Below are 17925 nucleotides of genomic sequence, written 5' to 3' on the forward strand. Positions count from 1 at the left end.
TGATGATGATGATGATGATGATGATGATGATGATGATGATGATGATGATGATGATGATGATGAAAATAAATATATGATAATGATGATGATTATGATGATGAAGAGGAGAAGGAGGAGGAGAAGAATGTTGTGGAGATTCAGAAGGAAGAGGACGAGGATTATCAAAAATGACATTGAAGACAAAGAAGATGAGGAGGAGGAGGAAGAGGAGGACTATGACAATCACGATGACGCTGCTGCTGATGATGATGATGATGGTGATGATGATTAGGGTGAGCATGATGATGAAAATAAGTATATGATGACGATGATAATGAGGAGGAGAAAGGGGAGGAGGAGGATTAATTTACATTCTTACACAGTGGTACATGTAGGTGCTGATATTGTCAGGACAGTGGCTGGGCGGAGATTTGATTTGTAACTCTAGGTAGGGATTGACCTAATCATAGAAGTAACACTGCCTTTGTACGTTAGTGTTTCTGATAATATCAGCAAAGTCTAATAGTATTTAAATTACAAGATAAAGTAAGTACCTGATCTGTTATCAATACTTTTCAAAGATTTTTTCAAGCAAGCTAAATTTTATTATAACTTTTTTTACCGACTACACATCACCGTGGAGCATGCTGTAATTCTCATGTATCTTGTACATACTGCTACTTAAAGTTGGGTATATGCATGCATACAATTACAAAAAAATATGATGGAAAGAGCACTGCATAGAGTACAAAGATATAATCAACTAGTTTTTTCTGGCTGAACAGGCAGTCCACATCAGGCGCGTAGCTAGGCTTACGCACGTACGTACGTGCGTAAAATATATTTTGAAAGTTCCAAAAAATAAAAATGAAACAAAAGCGAAATATGCAATAAAAACCGGACCCCAAGGGTTTACCCAATTTACTCGTTTAGAGACACATTCCGCCATTGTCATCGGTGATCTTCTCATGAAAAACATCTTGATATGGTGGATCGTGATTGTTTAAAAGGAAATGCCATTTTTTTGAAAAATTCCCGCAACGTAAACAGAAGGGAGGGCACTCTAAGTTTAACGGGTTAATGTATATGATAAATTACAGAATTTTTCAGTATGTATTACCTCCCATGTTCAAAAAGGAAATACTATATGCCTAGGGCATCTACAATCAATATATTTATATGCTTCATGTGACAATTTGTTCATGTCTGATTTGTTCTGAACAATGCTCACACGTACGCTTCTATGATTTTAGAATGTAATAGTCTGTACAAGAACTGTGTGGTCGGTACATTCGAGCTCCTCGGCCATTTTTATCGAAAACAACCTCGGATGTCAAACTCCGCGCAGTGTTACTTCCCTTGCAGTACAGTAATCAGTGATTACTGTACTGCAAGGGAAGTAACACTGCGCGGAGTTTGCTCGGATGTATGCCGGTACATCAGTTGAAGTAGTTCGTAATTTTTTGAATTTTATCATTTATAAAATGAAGTGTTTTAGAATTGTATTTATTGATCTAAGTTTAAATTGAGTGCCAGTGAAGTATATTATTGCAAACATAATTAAGATTTCCAAGAATAAAGTCATAAAGTTTAACTGCTAAATAAAATTACTACGCGATCTACTTGCAGCGGACTTGAACGTACCTCTTTTGGGAGCAGGACTTTTCAACCCCTTCTCAAAACGAAGAGTATTCAACCCTTAGACTTTTCAACCCCTATTTTAAAGACTTTTCAACCCCTACATGTTTGGACTTTTCAACCCCTAGTTAAAATATTTTGATAGCCATATTGAAGACTTTTCAACCCCTATATCAAAGACTTTTCAACCCCTATTATTTTTTGTCAGCCAGGTGTTGTCTTTTTCATTGCTTTTGCAAGAAACTTAACCAATTGTTATTGAAATACAATTAAAGATTTGTTTGGCTTATTTGTTACACTTTTCTCCAAAGTATTGGATGCAATTTACAAAGGCTTTGCCAGCCAGGTGTTGTCTTTTTCATTGTTTTTGCAAGAAACTTAACCAATTGTTATTGAAATATAATTAAAGATTTGTTTGGCTTTTTTGTTACACTTTTCTCCAAAGTATTGGATGCAATTTACAAAGGCTTTGCCTTGATTTACTAAGCACCTGATGGTTAGTGTTTTTCAAAATAATATTCCGAACATTAACAATGGTACGATACTGTAAAGTAAGATTTTGATGCCTGGTTACCCCGAACATGCAAATTGTTGTATTATTCTAAAGTATATTACATATTTCAGCAAATTCACATATATTATGTACAAAGTTATTACCATAATTTTGTTCTTTAAATAACAAATTTAACAAATAATTGCAAAAGAAAATGAATGCAAAGAAGAATTTCCGGAACATTCTCCTTTTTGTGCGTGTAGAATGTCAATAAAAACCTGAACTTGAACATTTATAAAACTTTCATTGCTTTTAAAAAAGGTCAACAGTGGAAACCTTTTTGTAATACCATATTGCTATTTCAGTAGTTTGATTTTAGTTCTTGATAATGTATTATCTAAAAATTCAGAGTTTGGGGGTACAAATAAATAAAATATATTTTTTGTTTGGTTTTAAATCCTAAAAAACATACACAAAATGTCAAGCTGCCCATAGTTTAGAATGATGCCCATGATATTAGAACATTAAATGTCACTTTCAAGTTACAACGATCACTTTTCATCACTAACATACCCGCTACTTTCAAAACATGCCTGACCGCATTAGCGAGGGTGGTCAATTTATAGATTTTGTTCTGTAAAGGATTAAGGTACGCCACTGTTCAGGCAAGTTCACGTTAATAATTACTTTTTACGAGTAATATCAATATCCATATAGTGTTATTAATCTGTGTATTATAATATCATGCTCTTCTCATGTTTGTAAATAAATGTTACCGCCAGAAGTAAAGGCGATGAACTTGAATGTTTGTGCTAATAAACTATTGAATTGAATTGACTATAACCTCAATTAAAGGTGTTATGAAGCCCCTTAATCCCTTAGGAATTTATGAACATGTCAAACATGTTGCCCATTAATGAATGTGCGACCTTCATTCCATTCTTTAATTGCATATATAAAAAGACAATACAATGCTTATTGCTTTTTCTTTTCTTTTACATATATACCACTTTATAATAGAATGTCCTTATATTTTTTTAAACTGAGAAATAAAAAAACATTAATAAAATCTTATGTTATACTTATGTAATTTGAAAGCATTTGGAACTCAATCTATAATACATTTTTAACATCTTTGAACTCAATGTATACGTTTGTATTTTTTAAACATTGTCTGCTAAATCTAGATATTTTGAAATATTATGAAGAATTTTATTTAAGGTTCAACTCATTTTATTGTCTTTTTTATTGATGACAAAATATTAAAAAAAAAAAGTGTTTAAAAAACCTAAAAGAAAAACAAACGCTGTTACAATTAATTTATGGAGCAGTACCATGCACATAATATATTGTGTGAGGATTTCCTCAGGGAGATAGGGAAGATTTATGGCTAAGTGACTAAATAGCTAAATGGACAGTCGAGCATTTATTTATTTCAATGTAAATATTTAATGAATTATTGTATTATCATGTGTTTCAAGTATGTATATTTTGTATGTATTACATATGTTTTGTCTGTTATATTTTTAGACTTAATATATTCTTGATTTTTAAAAGAAATTTCAAAATAAATTGTTTACTGTTGTAGTTATTTTCTTAAAAAGGTGAGAAATTAAAGGGGTTAAAAAGTCTTTGTTTAAGGTGGGGTTGAAAAGTCTTAGCTCTTTTAGGGGTTGAAATGACAAAGGGGTTGAAAAGTCTTTGATTTCACAAATGACAAAGGGGTTGAAAAATCTTGGGATTGAAAAGTCTGGCAGCCCCTCTTTTTGAGTATGTAAACCGTCCAAATACATCCGAGGTTGTTTTTGATAAAATGGCCGAGGAGTTCCGAATGTGGTCGGTGAAGACAAGATATGGCTGACCATTTTCTCAATATTCATTTACAGGTTTCGTATTGCATTACGGACAAATCTTAAAATTTACTAGTAACTCATAGTATATATATATATATATATATATATATATATATATATATATATATATATATATATATATATATATATATATATATATATTGTATTTGTTGAAGTGACGGTCCATGTTAAAAAAATAAATCAAATGCTGCAAAAGTTTTAAAGTTATTTTTGTTTTTATGCGGCATATTATGGTATGACGTTGGCTCATATAGATATTGCGAAATATACGCCAAAAGTCACCTAAGACCATAATAGACGAAAAAAAGATTGGGGGGTGGGGGGCGGGCAGCTACACGCCTGCACATGCGCACAGTTACTCTAGTTTATATAGTTCTGCAAAATGGTCTTCCAAGAGTATAAATTAAGGATAGTCGAATGCAATGATGATGATGATGACGATGACGATGACGATGACGACGACGATAATAATATGGTAGGCTGATAACGATGAAAACTTATAAAAACAAAGATGTCAGCCCCCATTGCCACGTTTGTTGACATTAAAAAGATTTGATTTTGGGGGCATAAGGGTGGCGCATAAAAGCATTATGGAAAGTTCTAATTGGAGGAAATTAATTCAAAAACAAATCTACGACATCTTATCTCACAGATATGGGTTGTTTGTCATTGTAATTGGGTTGATTTTGATTGTCACTTCAGCCTTTCATTTTGGAGAGGTAATTTTCAGACAAATATACACGTTGTATCACGTTTACACTTAATTGTTCATTGTATTGTGTACAAAATGATTAATCGGGATATTATCTGCAATTGATTTGATAGTTTTAGATCTTGTATTAAGAAAGTTTTGGTACCCTTCAATAAATCTTATACATTCTTCAAATGTACAGTACATGTATCTTATTGAATCGTGGATGAGTTCATTATTCTTGCAATGCTCTAAAATCACACTCTTATGATGACGAGAATCTCACACATTTTAAAATTCTACATTTCTATGCCATTTTTTTTATTGGAAAAAAAAGGAAAACACATGACAATGAATGTTTCTTTGCAAAAACATATTATTACAGGTTGTAAATTGAAACTTCTTGATCCACCTTAACTTAAATTTAACCAAAATATGTCTTGCTCATTGGATGCCTTAACCACTGATCGAAGGTATTCTGTCCTATGTATATCTTAGTCCACCTAAAAGGCTGCCAATGAGTCTTTTGATGATTTTTTTAACGATGGCAGTCTGGTGACGTCCACCATCCCAGCAAAAAGTAGCGAATGGTCCTTGCGCAGAGAATCCTCGCGGCAACAATTTTGAAATTATCTTCGTTATCAATTCAAATTATATTACGAAAATATCATTGCCTACTATTAAACACATATTTCATTATGCCAAAATAACATGTGCAGATATCATAAAACGCTTGACTGTGTTGATTGTTTATCAAGTATCCTGATATCTGTAAATATGGGACAAATCTGACAGGTTGTGTACAAGTATAACGGTCAGGGCTTTTTTTGCACAATTTGGGAAAAAGACCCTACACATTTTGGGAAATTTTGCGTTGTGAAAATGCCGAAATTGGGAAATTTTACAGTTAAAAGAAAAAGCTGTCTAGTCTAATGTGAATAAGGAAATGATTTTATATAAGGTTATTTCCCTTTAAAGATCCAAAATGGCTGAAATATCAATCCTTGAGTGTAAATATCTATTGCAATAAATCGATCATGACAGATAATATTTCATACAGATATCTGAATGTGATGAAAGTCAATGATTTCTGTGTTCAATTATCAAAAAAACTTTACATCACATAATTTATTAGGATGTTGAAAATAAACCAGTTCATGTAAGTTTATTTTTTATTGGGATTTTTTCTGAAGATTGGGAAAAATATCTTATATTTTGCTTTGGGAATGGGTCCGATAGTCGGACCAGTGGGTACTATAGAAAAAGCCCTGTAACGGTATTCATGACCCAGAATATATATATATATATATATATGAAAATAACGACTCTAATGAAAAATTCAATCTACTTAAGATCACTGTCAGGTATATATTGAACAACTTTGTCATTATTATTGAACATTGATGCCGAATTTTACTATATATTCTTTCACCCGGTGTTAAATGGTAGATAGTTGTAGCGTTACTGGGATACATATAAGAAATGTCAAAATAAAAAAAATAAAGTATCCCTGATCGCTCATTATTGAGCTTATCCTAAAGACTGATAATTATCATAAAACACCCTGTATATCCCATCTCACTATGAACCACATTTTGCCATTGACTGATATGTACAGACTAATGGTAAGATTAAAGATTAAACAATTCTGTTTATTTACAGGTTTTTTATATTTTTTGAGAATTAATTAAATGTGTAGTTATTTTAAAACTTCCTTACTAATTTTCAGAGTGTAGTAGAATGGAGCACTGAGAAATATGCGTCAGTCTTCAACTCCTTCAGCGACAATTTGGCGGGCAAGTCATACAGAGAGAGGTGGCTATTTTTTTACTCAATACTGTTGTATTCACATACTCATCAAATCACTTAATTCAGAACTCAAAGTCATTGAGTTTAACTAGGATTCCATTTCATCCCCCATGCAGTACAACTACATATATAATCTACATATAAAAATAGGTTTAATTTTTGTATATTGGTCATAAATATTTACTATGGATGAGCATTATCAATTATCCCAAGAATTATACATATTATGGTAGTGATTATGACACTTTCACCATGGCAACCAAGGTTTGCTTCATGATTGTAGGTTTGGTTGGTGGTTGTAGGTTGAGTTGTAGTAGGGTGGTTGTAGTTGGGTGGTTGTATAATGGGTTATACAATGGGTTGTAGTGTATGGTGGGTTGTATATCATGTGGTGAAGGGTGGATGTATGATGGTTTCCACAATGGGTTGTAGTGTATGGTGGGTTGTATATCATGTGGTGAAGGGTGGATGTATGATGGTTTCCACAATGGGTTGTAGTGTATGGTGGGTTGTATATCATGTGGTGAAGGGTGGATGTATGATGGTTTCCACAATGGGTTGTAGTGTATGATGGGTTGTATATCATGTGGTGAAGGGTGGATGTATGATGGTTTCCACAATGGGTTGTAGTGTATGGTGGGTTGTATATCATGTGGTGAAGGGTGGATGTATGATGGTTTCCACAATGGGTTGTAGTGTATGGTGGGTTGTATATCATGTGGTGAAGGGTGGATGTATGATGGTTTCCACAATGGGTTGTAGTGTATGGTGGGTTGTATATCATGTGGTGAAGGGTGGATGTATGATGGTTTCCACAATGGGTTGTAGTGTATGGTGGGTTGTATATTATGTGGTGAAGGGTGGATGTATGATGGTTTCCACAATGGGTTGTAGTGTATGGTGGGTTGTATATTATGTGGTGAAGGGTGGATGTATGATGGTTTCCACAATGGGTTGTAGTGTATGATGGGTTGTATATCATGTGGTGAAGGGTGGATGTATGATGGTTTCCACAATGGGTTGTAGTGTATGATGGGTTGTATATCATGTGGTGAAGGGTGGATGTATGATGGTTTCCACAATGGGTTGTAGTGTATGGTGGGTTGTATATTATGTGGTGAAGGGTGGATGTATGATGGTTTCCACAATGGGTTGTAGTGTATGGTGGGTTGTATATCATGTGGTGAAGGGTGGATGTATGATGGTTTCCACAATGGGTTGTAGTGTATGATGGGTTGTATATCATGTGGTGAAGGGTGGATGTATGATGGTTTCCACAATGGGATGTAGTGTATGGTGGGTTGTATATCATGTGGTGAAGGGTGGATGTATGATGGTTTCCACAATGGGTTGTAGTGTATGGTGGGTTGTATATCATGTGGTGAAGGGTGGATGTATGATGGTTTCCACAATGGGTTGTAGTGTATGGTGGGTTGTATATCATGTGGTGAAGGGTGGATGTATGATGGTTTCCATAATGGGTTGTAGTGTATGGTGGGTTGTATATCATGTGGTGAAGGGTGGATGTATGATGGTTTCCACAATGGGTTGTAGTGTATGGTGGGTTGTATATCATGTGGTGAAGGGTGGATGTATGATGGTTTCCACAATGGGTTGTAGTGTATGGTGGGTTGTATATCATGTGGTGAAGGGTGGATGTATGATGGTTTCCACAATGGGTTGTAGTGTATGGTGGGTTGTATATCATGTGGTGAAGGGTGGATGTATGATGGTTTCCACAATGGGTTGTAGTGTATGGTGGGTTGTATATCATGTGGTGAAGGGTGGATGTATGATGGTTTCCACAATGGGTTGTAGTGTATGGTGGGTTGTATATCATGTGGTGAAGGGTGGATGTATGATGGTTTCCACAATGGGTTGTAGTGTATGATGGGTTGTATATCATGTGGTGAAGGGTGGATGTATGATGGTTTCCACAATGGGTTGTAGTGTATGGTGGTTTGTATATTATGTGGTGAAGGGTGGATGTATGATGGTTTCCACAATGGGTTGTAGTGTATGGTGGGTTGTATATCATGTGGTGAAGGGTGGATGTATGATGGTTTCCACAATGGGTTGTAGTGTATGGTGGGTTGTATATCATGTGGTGAAGGGTGGATGTATGATGGTTTCCACAATGGGATGTAGTGTATGATGGGTTGTATATCATGTGGTGAAGGGTGGATGTATGATGGTTTCCACAATGGGTTGTAGTGTATGGTGGGTTGTATATCATGTGGTGAAGGGTGGATGTATGATGGTTTCCACAATGGGATGTAGTGTATGATGGGTTGTATATCATGTGGTGAAGGGTGGATGTATGATGGTTTCCACAATGGGTTGTAGTGTATGATGGGTTGTATATCATGTGGTGAAGGGTGGATGTATGATGGTTTCCACAATGGGTTGTAGTGTATGATGGGTTGTATATCATTTGGTGAAGGGTGGATGTATGATGGTTTCCACAATGGGTTGTAGTGTATGGTGGGTTGTATATCATGTGGTGAAGGGTGGATGTATGATGGTTTCCACAATGGGTTGTAGAGTATGGTGGGTTGTATATCATGTGGTGAAGGGTGGATGTATGATGGTTTCCACAATGGGTTGTAGTGTATGGTGGGTTGTATATCATGTGGTGAAGGGTGGATGTATGATGGTTTCCACAATGGGTTGTAGTGTATGATGGGTTGTATATCATGTGGTGAAGGGTGGATGTATGATGGTTTCCACAATGGGTTGTAGTGTATGATGGGTTGTATATCATGTGGTGAAGGGTGGATGTATGATGGTTTCCACAATGGGTTGTAGTGTATGGTGGGTTGTATATCATGTGGTGAAGGGTGGATGTATGATGGTTTCAACAATGGGTTGTAGTGTATGATGGGTTGTATATCATGTGGTGAAGGGTGGATGTATGATGGTTTCCACAATGGGTTGTAGTGTATGGTGGGTTGTATATCATGTGGTGAAGGGTGGATGTATGATGGTTTCCACAATGGGTTGTAGAGTATGGTGGGTTGTATATGATGTGGTGAAGGGTGGATGTATGATGGTTTCCACAATGGGTTGTAGTGTATGGTGGGTTGTATATCATGTGGTGAAGGGTGGATGTATGATGGTTTCCACAATGGGATGTAGTGTATGATGGGTTGTATATCATGTGGTGAAGGGTGGATGTATGATGGTTTCCACAATGGGTTGTAGTGTATGGTGGGTTGTATATCATGTGGTGAAGGGTGGATGTATGATGGTTTCCACAATGGGTTGTAGTGTATGATGGGTTGTATATAGGGATGCAAACGAATGGCAAAATTGATATTCGAATATTCGATAATTCTTTCGATCGAATATTCGAATATTCGATTACCAATATGAATGTATAAGAAATGTAGTAAATAACTTTTATTGTTTGCTTTAGTAATAGCCGGGGCATTTTAACCCTTCTTCGTTGTAGCCGGTATACGCGAAGGACCCTGATTTTTCCAAACATTGGCAATGAAATTCCCCATTTACAAAAATATCGAACAAAAGCAATAGCCACTGATAAAGGCGAAGATCGTAAATGCCTGGTTGAATGTCATGATGCACCAACGGGTCGTTCTGTAGGACGAGCGGCCTCGTTCTGGGATTGACATCTACTAAATATAACTATGAAAACACCAAACCTACTCGGAAATTAGATAAATAATAAAACGAAAATAACCCTGAATTTTGACCCATCTATTGTATAACAATGACCTAAGTTGCTATTCTATACAGTTACATTTCAAAGCACGAATGTTATATCGAAACATGGAAAACAGCATATAACTAGCACATGTCATCCATATCATTACGGCGATTTGAGCAATACTGCACAGCTTAATTGACAGCCATGACACCACTTTGGTTGCCGATTCCGTTTATTATCCAATAATGGTCATTAGAATTTACCGAAAATAATTGAAAGTTGTTTGATGCCACTTGTCTTATAGCCAGTTTTTGTAAAATTACGGGTACTGTTTATAGTCTCCGACTATGTGTCCCTAATTAACATATGACGCGTGTACCGGTATAGTGTCATCACGTCACGCCTCTGGCATTTAGGGGCCAATCGTTGTAAAAACAAGACATGCTAATATATACAACAGCACAGATGTAAGAAAAAGGTTTATTATTATATTTACCAAACAAAAAGCATCGAATATTCGAATACCAATTTTGCTATTCGAATATTAAACGTTCGATCGAATATTCGAATATTCGAATATTCGTTTGCATCCCTAGTTGTATATCATGTGGTGAAGGGTGGATGTATGATGGTTTCCACAATGGGATGTAGTGTATGGTGGGTTGTATATCATGTGGTGAAGGGTGGATGTATGATGGTTTCCACAATGGGTTGTAGTGTATGATGGGTTGTATATCATGTGGTGAAGGGTGGATGTATGATGGTTTCCACAATGGGTTGTAGTGTATGATGGGTTGTATATCATGTGGTGAAGGGTGGATGTATGATGGTTTCCACAATGGGTTGTAGTGTATGATGGGTTGTATATCATGTGGTGAAGGGTGGATGTATGATGGTTTCCACAATGGGTTGTAGTGTATGGTGGGTTGTATATGATGTGGTGAAGGGTGGATGTATGATGGTTTCCACAATGGGTTGTAGTGTATGGTGGGTTGTATATCATGTGGTGAAGGGTGGATGTATGATGGTTTCCACAATGGGTTGTAGTGTATGGTGGGTTGTATATCATGTGGTGAAGGGTGGATGTATGATGGTTTCCACAATGGGATGTAGTGTATGGTGGGTTGTATATCATGTGGTGAAGGGTGGATGTATGATGGTTTCCACAATGGGTTGTAGTGTATGGTGGGTTGTATATCATGTGGTGAAGGGTGGATGTATGATGGTTTCCACAATGGGTTGTAGTGTATGGTGGGTTGTATATCATGTGGTGAAGGGTGGATGTATGATGGTTTCCACAATGGGTTGTAGTGTATGGTGGGTTGTATATCATGTGGTGAAGGGTGGATGTATGATGGTTTCCACAATGGGTTGTAGTGTATGATGGGTTGTATATCATGTGGTGAAGGGTGGATGTATGATGGTTTCCACAATGGGTTGTAGTGTATGATGGGTTGTATATCATGTGGTGAAGGGTGGATGTATGATGGTTTCCACAATGGGTTGTAGTGTATGATGGGTTGTATATCATGTGGTGAAGGGTGGATGTATGATGGTTTCCACAATGGGTTGTAGTGTATGGTGGGTTGTATATCATGTGGTGAAGGGTGGATGTATGATGGTTTCCACAATGGGTTGTAGTGTATGATGGGTTGTATATCATGTGGTGAAGGGTGGATGTATGATGGTTTCCACAATGGGTTGTAGTGTATGATGGGTTGTATATCATGTGGTGAAGGGTGGATGTATGATGGTTTCCACAATGGGTTGTAGTGTATGGTGGGTTGTATATCATGTGGTGAAGGGTGGATGTATGATGGTTTCCACAATGGGTTGTAGTGTATGGTGGGTTGTATATCATGTGGTGAAGGGTGGATGTATGATGGTTTCCACAATGGGTTGTAGTGTATGGTGGGTTGTATATTATGTGGTGAAGGGTGGATGTATGATGGTTTCCACAATGGGTTGTAGTGTATGGTGGGTTGTATATCATGTGGTGAAGGGTGGATGTATGATGGTTTCCACAATGGGTTGTAGTGTATGGTGGGTTGTATATCATGTGGTGAAGGGTGGATGTATGATGGTTTCCACAATGGGTTGTAGTGTATGATGGGTTGTATATCATGTGGTGAAGGGTGGATGTATGATGGTTTCCACAATGGGTTGTAGTGTATGATGGGTTGTATATCATGTGGTGAAGGGTGGATGTATGATGGTTTCCACAATGGGTTGTAGTGTATGGTGGGTTGTATATCATTTGGTGAAGGGTGGATGTATGATGGTTTCCACAATGGGTTGTAGTGTATGATGGGTTGTATATCATGTGGTGAAGGGTGGATGTATGATGGTTTCCACAATGGGTTGTAGTGTATGATGGGTTGTATATCATGTGGTGAAGGGTGGATGTATGATGGTTTCCACAATAGGTTGTAGTGTATGATGGGTTGTATATCATGTGGTGAAGGGTGGATGTATGATGGTTTCCACAATGGGTTGTAGTGTATGGTGGGTTGTATATCATGTGGTGAAGGGTGGATGTATGATGGTTTCCACAATGGGTTGTAGTGTATGATGGGTTGTATATCATGTGGTGAAGGGTGGATGTATGATGGTTTCCACAATGGGATGTAGTGTATGGTGGGTTGTATATCATGTGGTGAAGGGTGGATGTATGATGGTTTCCACAATGGGTTGTAGTGTATGGTGGGTTGTATATCATGTGGTGAAGGGTGGATGTATGATGGTTTCCACAATGGGTTGTAGTGTATGGTGGGTTGTATATCATGTGGTGAAGGGTGGATGTATGATGGTTTCCACAATGGGTTGTAGTGTATGGTGGGTTGTATATCATGTGGTGAAGGGTGGATGTATGATGGTTTCCACAATGGGTTGTAGTGTATGGTGGGTTGTATATCATGTGGTGAAGGGTGGATGTATGATGGTTTCCACAATGGGTTGTAGTGTATGGTGGGTTGTATATCATTTGGTGAAGGATGGATGTATGATGGTTTCCACAATGGGTTGTAGTGTATGGTGGGTTGTATATCATGTGGTGAAGGGTGGATGTATGATGGTTTCCACAATGGGTTGTAGTGTATGGTGGGTTGTATATCATGTGGTGAAGGGTGGATGTATGATGGTTTCCACAATGGGTTGTAGTGTATGGTGGGTTGTATATCATGTGGTGAAGGGTGGATGTATGATGGTTTCCACAATGGGTTGTAGTGTATGATGGGTTGTATATCATGTGGTGAAGGGTGGATGTATGATGGTTTCCACAATGGGATGTAGTGTATGGTGGGTTGTATATCATGTGGTGAAGGGTGGATGTATGATGGTTTCCACAATGGGTTGTAGTGTATGGTGGGTTGTATATCATGTGGTGAAGGGTGGATGTATGATGGTTTCCACAATGGGTTGTAGTGTATGGCGGGTTGTATATCATGTGGTGAAGGGTGGATGTATGATGGTTTCCACAATGGGTTGTAGTGTATGGCGGGTTGTATATCATGTGGTGAAGGGTGGATGTATGATGGTTTCCACAATGGGTTGTAGTGTATGGTGGGTTGTATATCATGTGGTGAAGGGTGGATGTATGATGGTTTCCACAATGGGTTGTAGTGTATGGTGGGTTGTATATCATGTGGTGAAGGGTGGATGTATGATGGTTTCCACAATGGGATGTAGTGTATGATGGGTTGTATATCATGTGGTGAAGGGTGGATGTATGATGGTTTCCACAATGGGTTGTAGTGTATGATGGGTTGTATATCATGTGGTGAAGGGTGGATGTATGATGGTTTCCACAATGGGATGTAGTGTATGATGGGTTGTATATCATGTGGTGAAGGGTGGATGTATGATGGTTTCCACAATGGGTTGTAGTGTATGATGGGTTGTATATCATGTGGTGAAGGGTGGATGTATGATGGTTTCCACAATGGGTTGTAGTGTATGGTGGGTTGTATATCATGTGGTGAAGGGTGGATGTATGATGGTTTCCACAATGGGTTGTAGTGTATGGTGGGTTGTATATCATGTGGTGAAGGGTGGATGTATGATGGTTTCCACAATGGGTTGTAGTGTATGGTGGGTTGTATATCATGTGGTGAAGGGTGGATGTATGATGGTTTCCACAATAGGTTGTAGTGTATGGTGGGTTGTATATCATGTGGTGAAGGGTGGATGTATGATGGTTTCCACAATGGGTTGTAGTGTATGGTGGGTTGTATATCATTTGGTGAAGGGTGGATGTATGATGGTTTCCACAATGGGTTGTAGTGTATGGTGGGTTGTATATCATGTGGTGAAGGGTGGATGTATGATGGTTTCAACAATTGGTTGTAGTGTATGGTGGGTTGTATATCATGTGGTGAAGGGTGAATATATGATGGTTTCCACAATGGGTTGTAGTGTATGGTGGGTTGTATATCATGTGATTTAGAGTGCATTATATGGTGGGTTGCAGGTTGGTTGTAGGGGTTGTTTAGAGTGGTTTGAGGGTGTTTGAAGAAGAACTGTTGTATGGTGGATGTATTGTGGTTATTGATTTATAATTTGGACATCTGAATTTCAGATTATGTCTACCAGTCCCAATAGATGTTGTGTACACATGGGTGAATGGGACAGACTCACTGTTGATCCGCCGTCTCCAGCGGGTGAAACTAGACATGCAGGATCAGCTCAACTCCTCCAGGTAACCATAGCCACAAAAGATGCAGGGGATTTTTCCGTAACAATTACATTTACTTTCAAGTACAATTGTTGTCACTTAGACAGTATTAGGTCCATTCTTAAAAATGATTAATCACATTTGACATGGACATTGAAATCAAGGCTCTTTAAGAAATACAGACTTTGCAGTGTCAGTTGCCATGGCAATACTCATAAGATACAGTAGAAATGTTCTTTAAGATGACCTCCTTATGATAAAGTAATCTCATATGCATATCAATTGGAATGAAACACATGATAAAATCACACTTGTGTACTATTTTAAAGCCATAATTGAACAAACAAACTTTAATCCAAGTCTCATCATTGAATATCTTCTTAATTTCAGTTTTCCATTGTATTTTGCATTATAAAATTTCAAACACTGTAATGAATGAAAATTTACAGTAACCAAAAGTCTGTACTATTTATTGAACTTCTCAACTTATAGGGCATTCATGTTAGAATAGATTCTAAATCTTTACTTAGAAGTGCACCTTTGTTTTGATTTCATTCTTCTGGGGGACTATTCGGGTGTGTTGCTTTCTTTTCTTGGTTAGACTTCACAAAACCAGCACAGGGTAAGTGCATGCTTTTGGTGGAACGATTGCTGGTATGACTTTCATTATGTTGGTACTTGGCTGGTATGACTATCATTATGTTGGTACTTGGCTGGTACGACTATCCTAAGACCTTATGTTGGTACTTGCTAGAGAGTTATAAAGCCCAAGAAGAAATGGTGTTAACATGTATCAGCAGACTATCAGTACTTTTGTCAATAGCCAACTGTGGCCAAACACATCCGTTAACTATTATACAACGAATGGTTTGAGCCAGGTTTAAGCCAGGGCAGGGTGCTGCAGAAAAGGAATGAAGTGAAAAAGAATGATGATGAAAAAGTTCAACTTCATGAATTTGGACAAAAAAAGGTTAGAAATGATGTTTAAATAAAGTATTATTTGGGTTCAATTGCCAAACATTTGTCACTTTTATTTCACTTTCAGCTGTTGAACATGCATGTATTCTACGTACTGTGCAGAAGACAACTGCTTTAATATTAGTGCTTTGTGATTTCTACACCATTTCTTCTAGGGCTTTAATGTACATATACAAGAATCATTTGCCAAATAGTAATTTAATTTTCATGTTTCTACATTTGTTTCAAGGTATTAAAAGTGTTACAAGAATGTAATTCTCACATTAACTTGAATAACATGAAAATGCATATTATGTACAACATAGTAGTACATAATATAATTTGCATCATGGGCATTCTGTTAAATGCAAGTGTTTTTTATGCTCCCTGAAATGAGAGCATATAGTTGCCGCTTTGTCCAAGTCAAGTCAAGTCAAAATTTTATTAGCATTATTCAAATTGAACATTGCCAAAAACATATATACAAGATGGCATTTAATGATATCAGTATAACATCAAAAGAGAAAAGTATGTTTTATAATATCATGGTATAATAGAATTTATACAATTAAGCATTTCTTCTATCTGTAGCAAACGATATATATGGTGCTATGTTATTTAACAGCTTAACATTGTCAGTACTTAACAAAGTATTAAATTTGGTCATGTTTGGCCATTGGCAATATGTCCATCCGTCCCCCCATCCTTGTTTAAAGAAAATGAAACATGGTAAAGAAAAGGATGGCAATGACAGCAAGTGAAGTACTGAAATATAAATATTTTATCCTGCATAATTTTTTTTCTCATCATGACTTTCCATGTTATGAATCTTTCCAATTTGTGTATTAAAATGCTAAAACCATTCACCTTCTACCTGCACATCTAATTACAAGGGCATATGGGGAGCATCCACCACTTCCAGTGATATTCTTGTTTAGAATGGCTACATTAGGATTGTATGGTACAAGCATTTATTCAGGACAGCTTCAACCATGTTTTGTTGCTAGTGCTAGCCAAGCTTGAACCCTGTTATTTGTTTGCCTATAACATTTTTAAGTAATATTCATGTACAGTTAACATGATGATATTTTTAATTGTAATTTATTACTGTGGTAGAAGCATGAAGTTAAATGCAGTTTTGTTATTCTGCTGTTTGAGAAGTATTGAGACATTTTGCTTTGTTGCTAATTCAATAAAGGTTTCTGATGCTGGTTTCTTCTCCAGGGAACCGACTTGAGAACCATCTATAAGCCACAAGGTTCATCATAATGGAACTGAAAGCCATAAGAATATAATTTTTTATTAAATATTTCCTTTTTCTGAAAACTGTATAACATTCTTATTGCTATAAACGTAGTTTTAATAATAAAAATATATCTTTAATAATAACCTTTCGATAATTATAATGATTGTGTGATCTAGATCCCACATTATTGTTGAACTGAACACTGGTAAAACTTTGCTGGATAATTTTTGGTCCTAAATGAACTGAAGCAACCTTATTTGTGGCGGAGTATTGCATGCAAGTATATTATTTCTTTTTGTGTGACCCTTGAAGTATATATTTTATAACTATGCTTTATAGCATTCTTATTGATTTATGCTGGTGAATTATGAAATTTTTGAAATGTATACCATTGTTCTCTTCTTGCAGTGAAAAAAAAATGACAATAGTAACGAAAAAAAGCTTCGACAAGTTTGCAAAGGATAGAATCTTGGTATCCCAAAACCAAACAATATTTGAATTACTAGATGTGGCTATTACATATTATGATTTATTATAAGGTATAATGTTTATCTTCCATTTTCACAGGGAGATTAAATGTGTGTTCAGCAACTGTGTACGTAACAACATGGTGGTGTTGTCCCCGGCAGTAGAGGACACTATAACCTTGACCTTGCTAGGGGTCATGACCCCTGGTTTTCAGAAGGCCAAGAACATGTTTAAGGTCACATCGCCTATTGATCTCAAAAACTACACTGTGGTGGTTTTCTCTGACACTGGTCAAGGTAAGGGATTCATAAAATTGATATTATCATTTCCCGGTACATGAAATAAGACCTTAATCAGAAATATTCCAAAATTCTTCATTTCTCAATAAAAAGTTCACATTTTGAGCCAGCCTTTGCAGTTTTACTGCA

At 36.8% G+C, this 17925-nt stretch overlaps 1 protein-coding gene across 2 annotated transcripts in view; it reads left to right on the forward strand.

Moving 5' to 3' along the window:
• The first annotated feature begins 4496 nt into the window (after positions 1-4496).
• LOC128231943 (N-acetylglucosamine-1-phosphotransferase subunits alpha/beta-like) overlaps positions 4497-17925 on the forward strand; it is a 40245-nt gene continuing 26816 nt past the window's right edge. Inside the window, exons 1-5 of one of the 2 annotated variants that reach the window (XM_052945210.1) lie at positions 4497-4703; positions 6405-6490; positions 14731-14850; positions 15428-15448; positions 17597-17793. In XM_052945210.1, coding sequence (XP_052801170.1) covers positions 4575-4703; positions 6405-6490; positions 14731-14850; positions 15428-15448; positions 17597-17793 — 553 coding nt within the window. In that variant the 5' untranslated portion in view covers positions 4497-4574. The remainder of the gene's footprint in view (positions 4704-6404; positions 6491-14730; positions 14851-15427; positions 15449-17596; positions 17794-17925) is intronic. The other variant, XM_052945211.1, reaches the window with a different exon arrangement.

The sequence above is a fragment of the Mya arenaria genome, chromosome 4 (genome assembly GCF_026914265.1).
Source record: "Mya arenaria isolate MELC-2E11 chromosome 4, ASM2691426v1".
Classification (NCBI taxonomy): Eukaryota; Metazoa; Mollusca; class Bivalvia; order Myida; family Myidae; genus Mya; species Mya arenaria.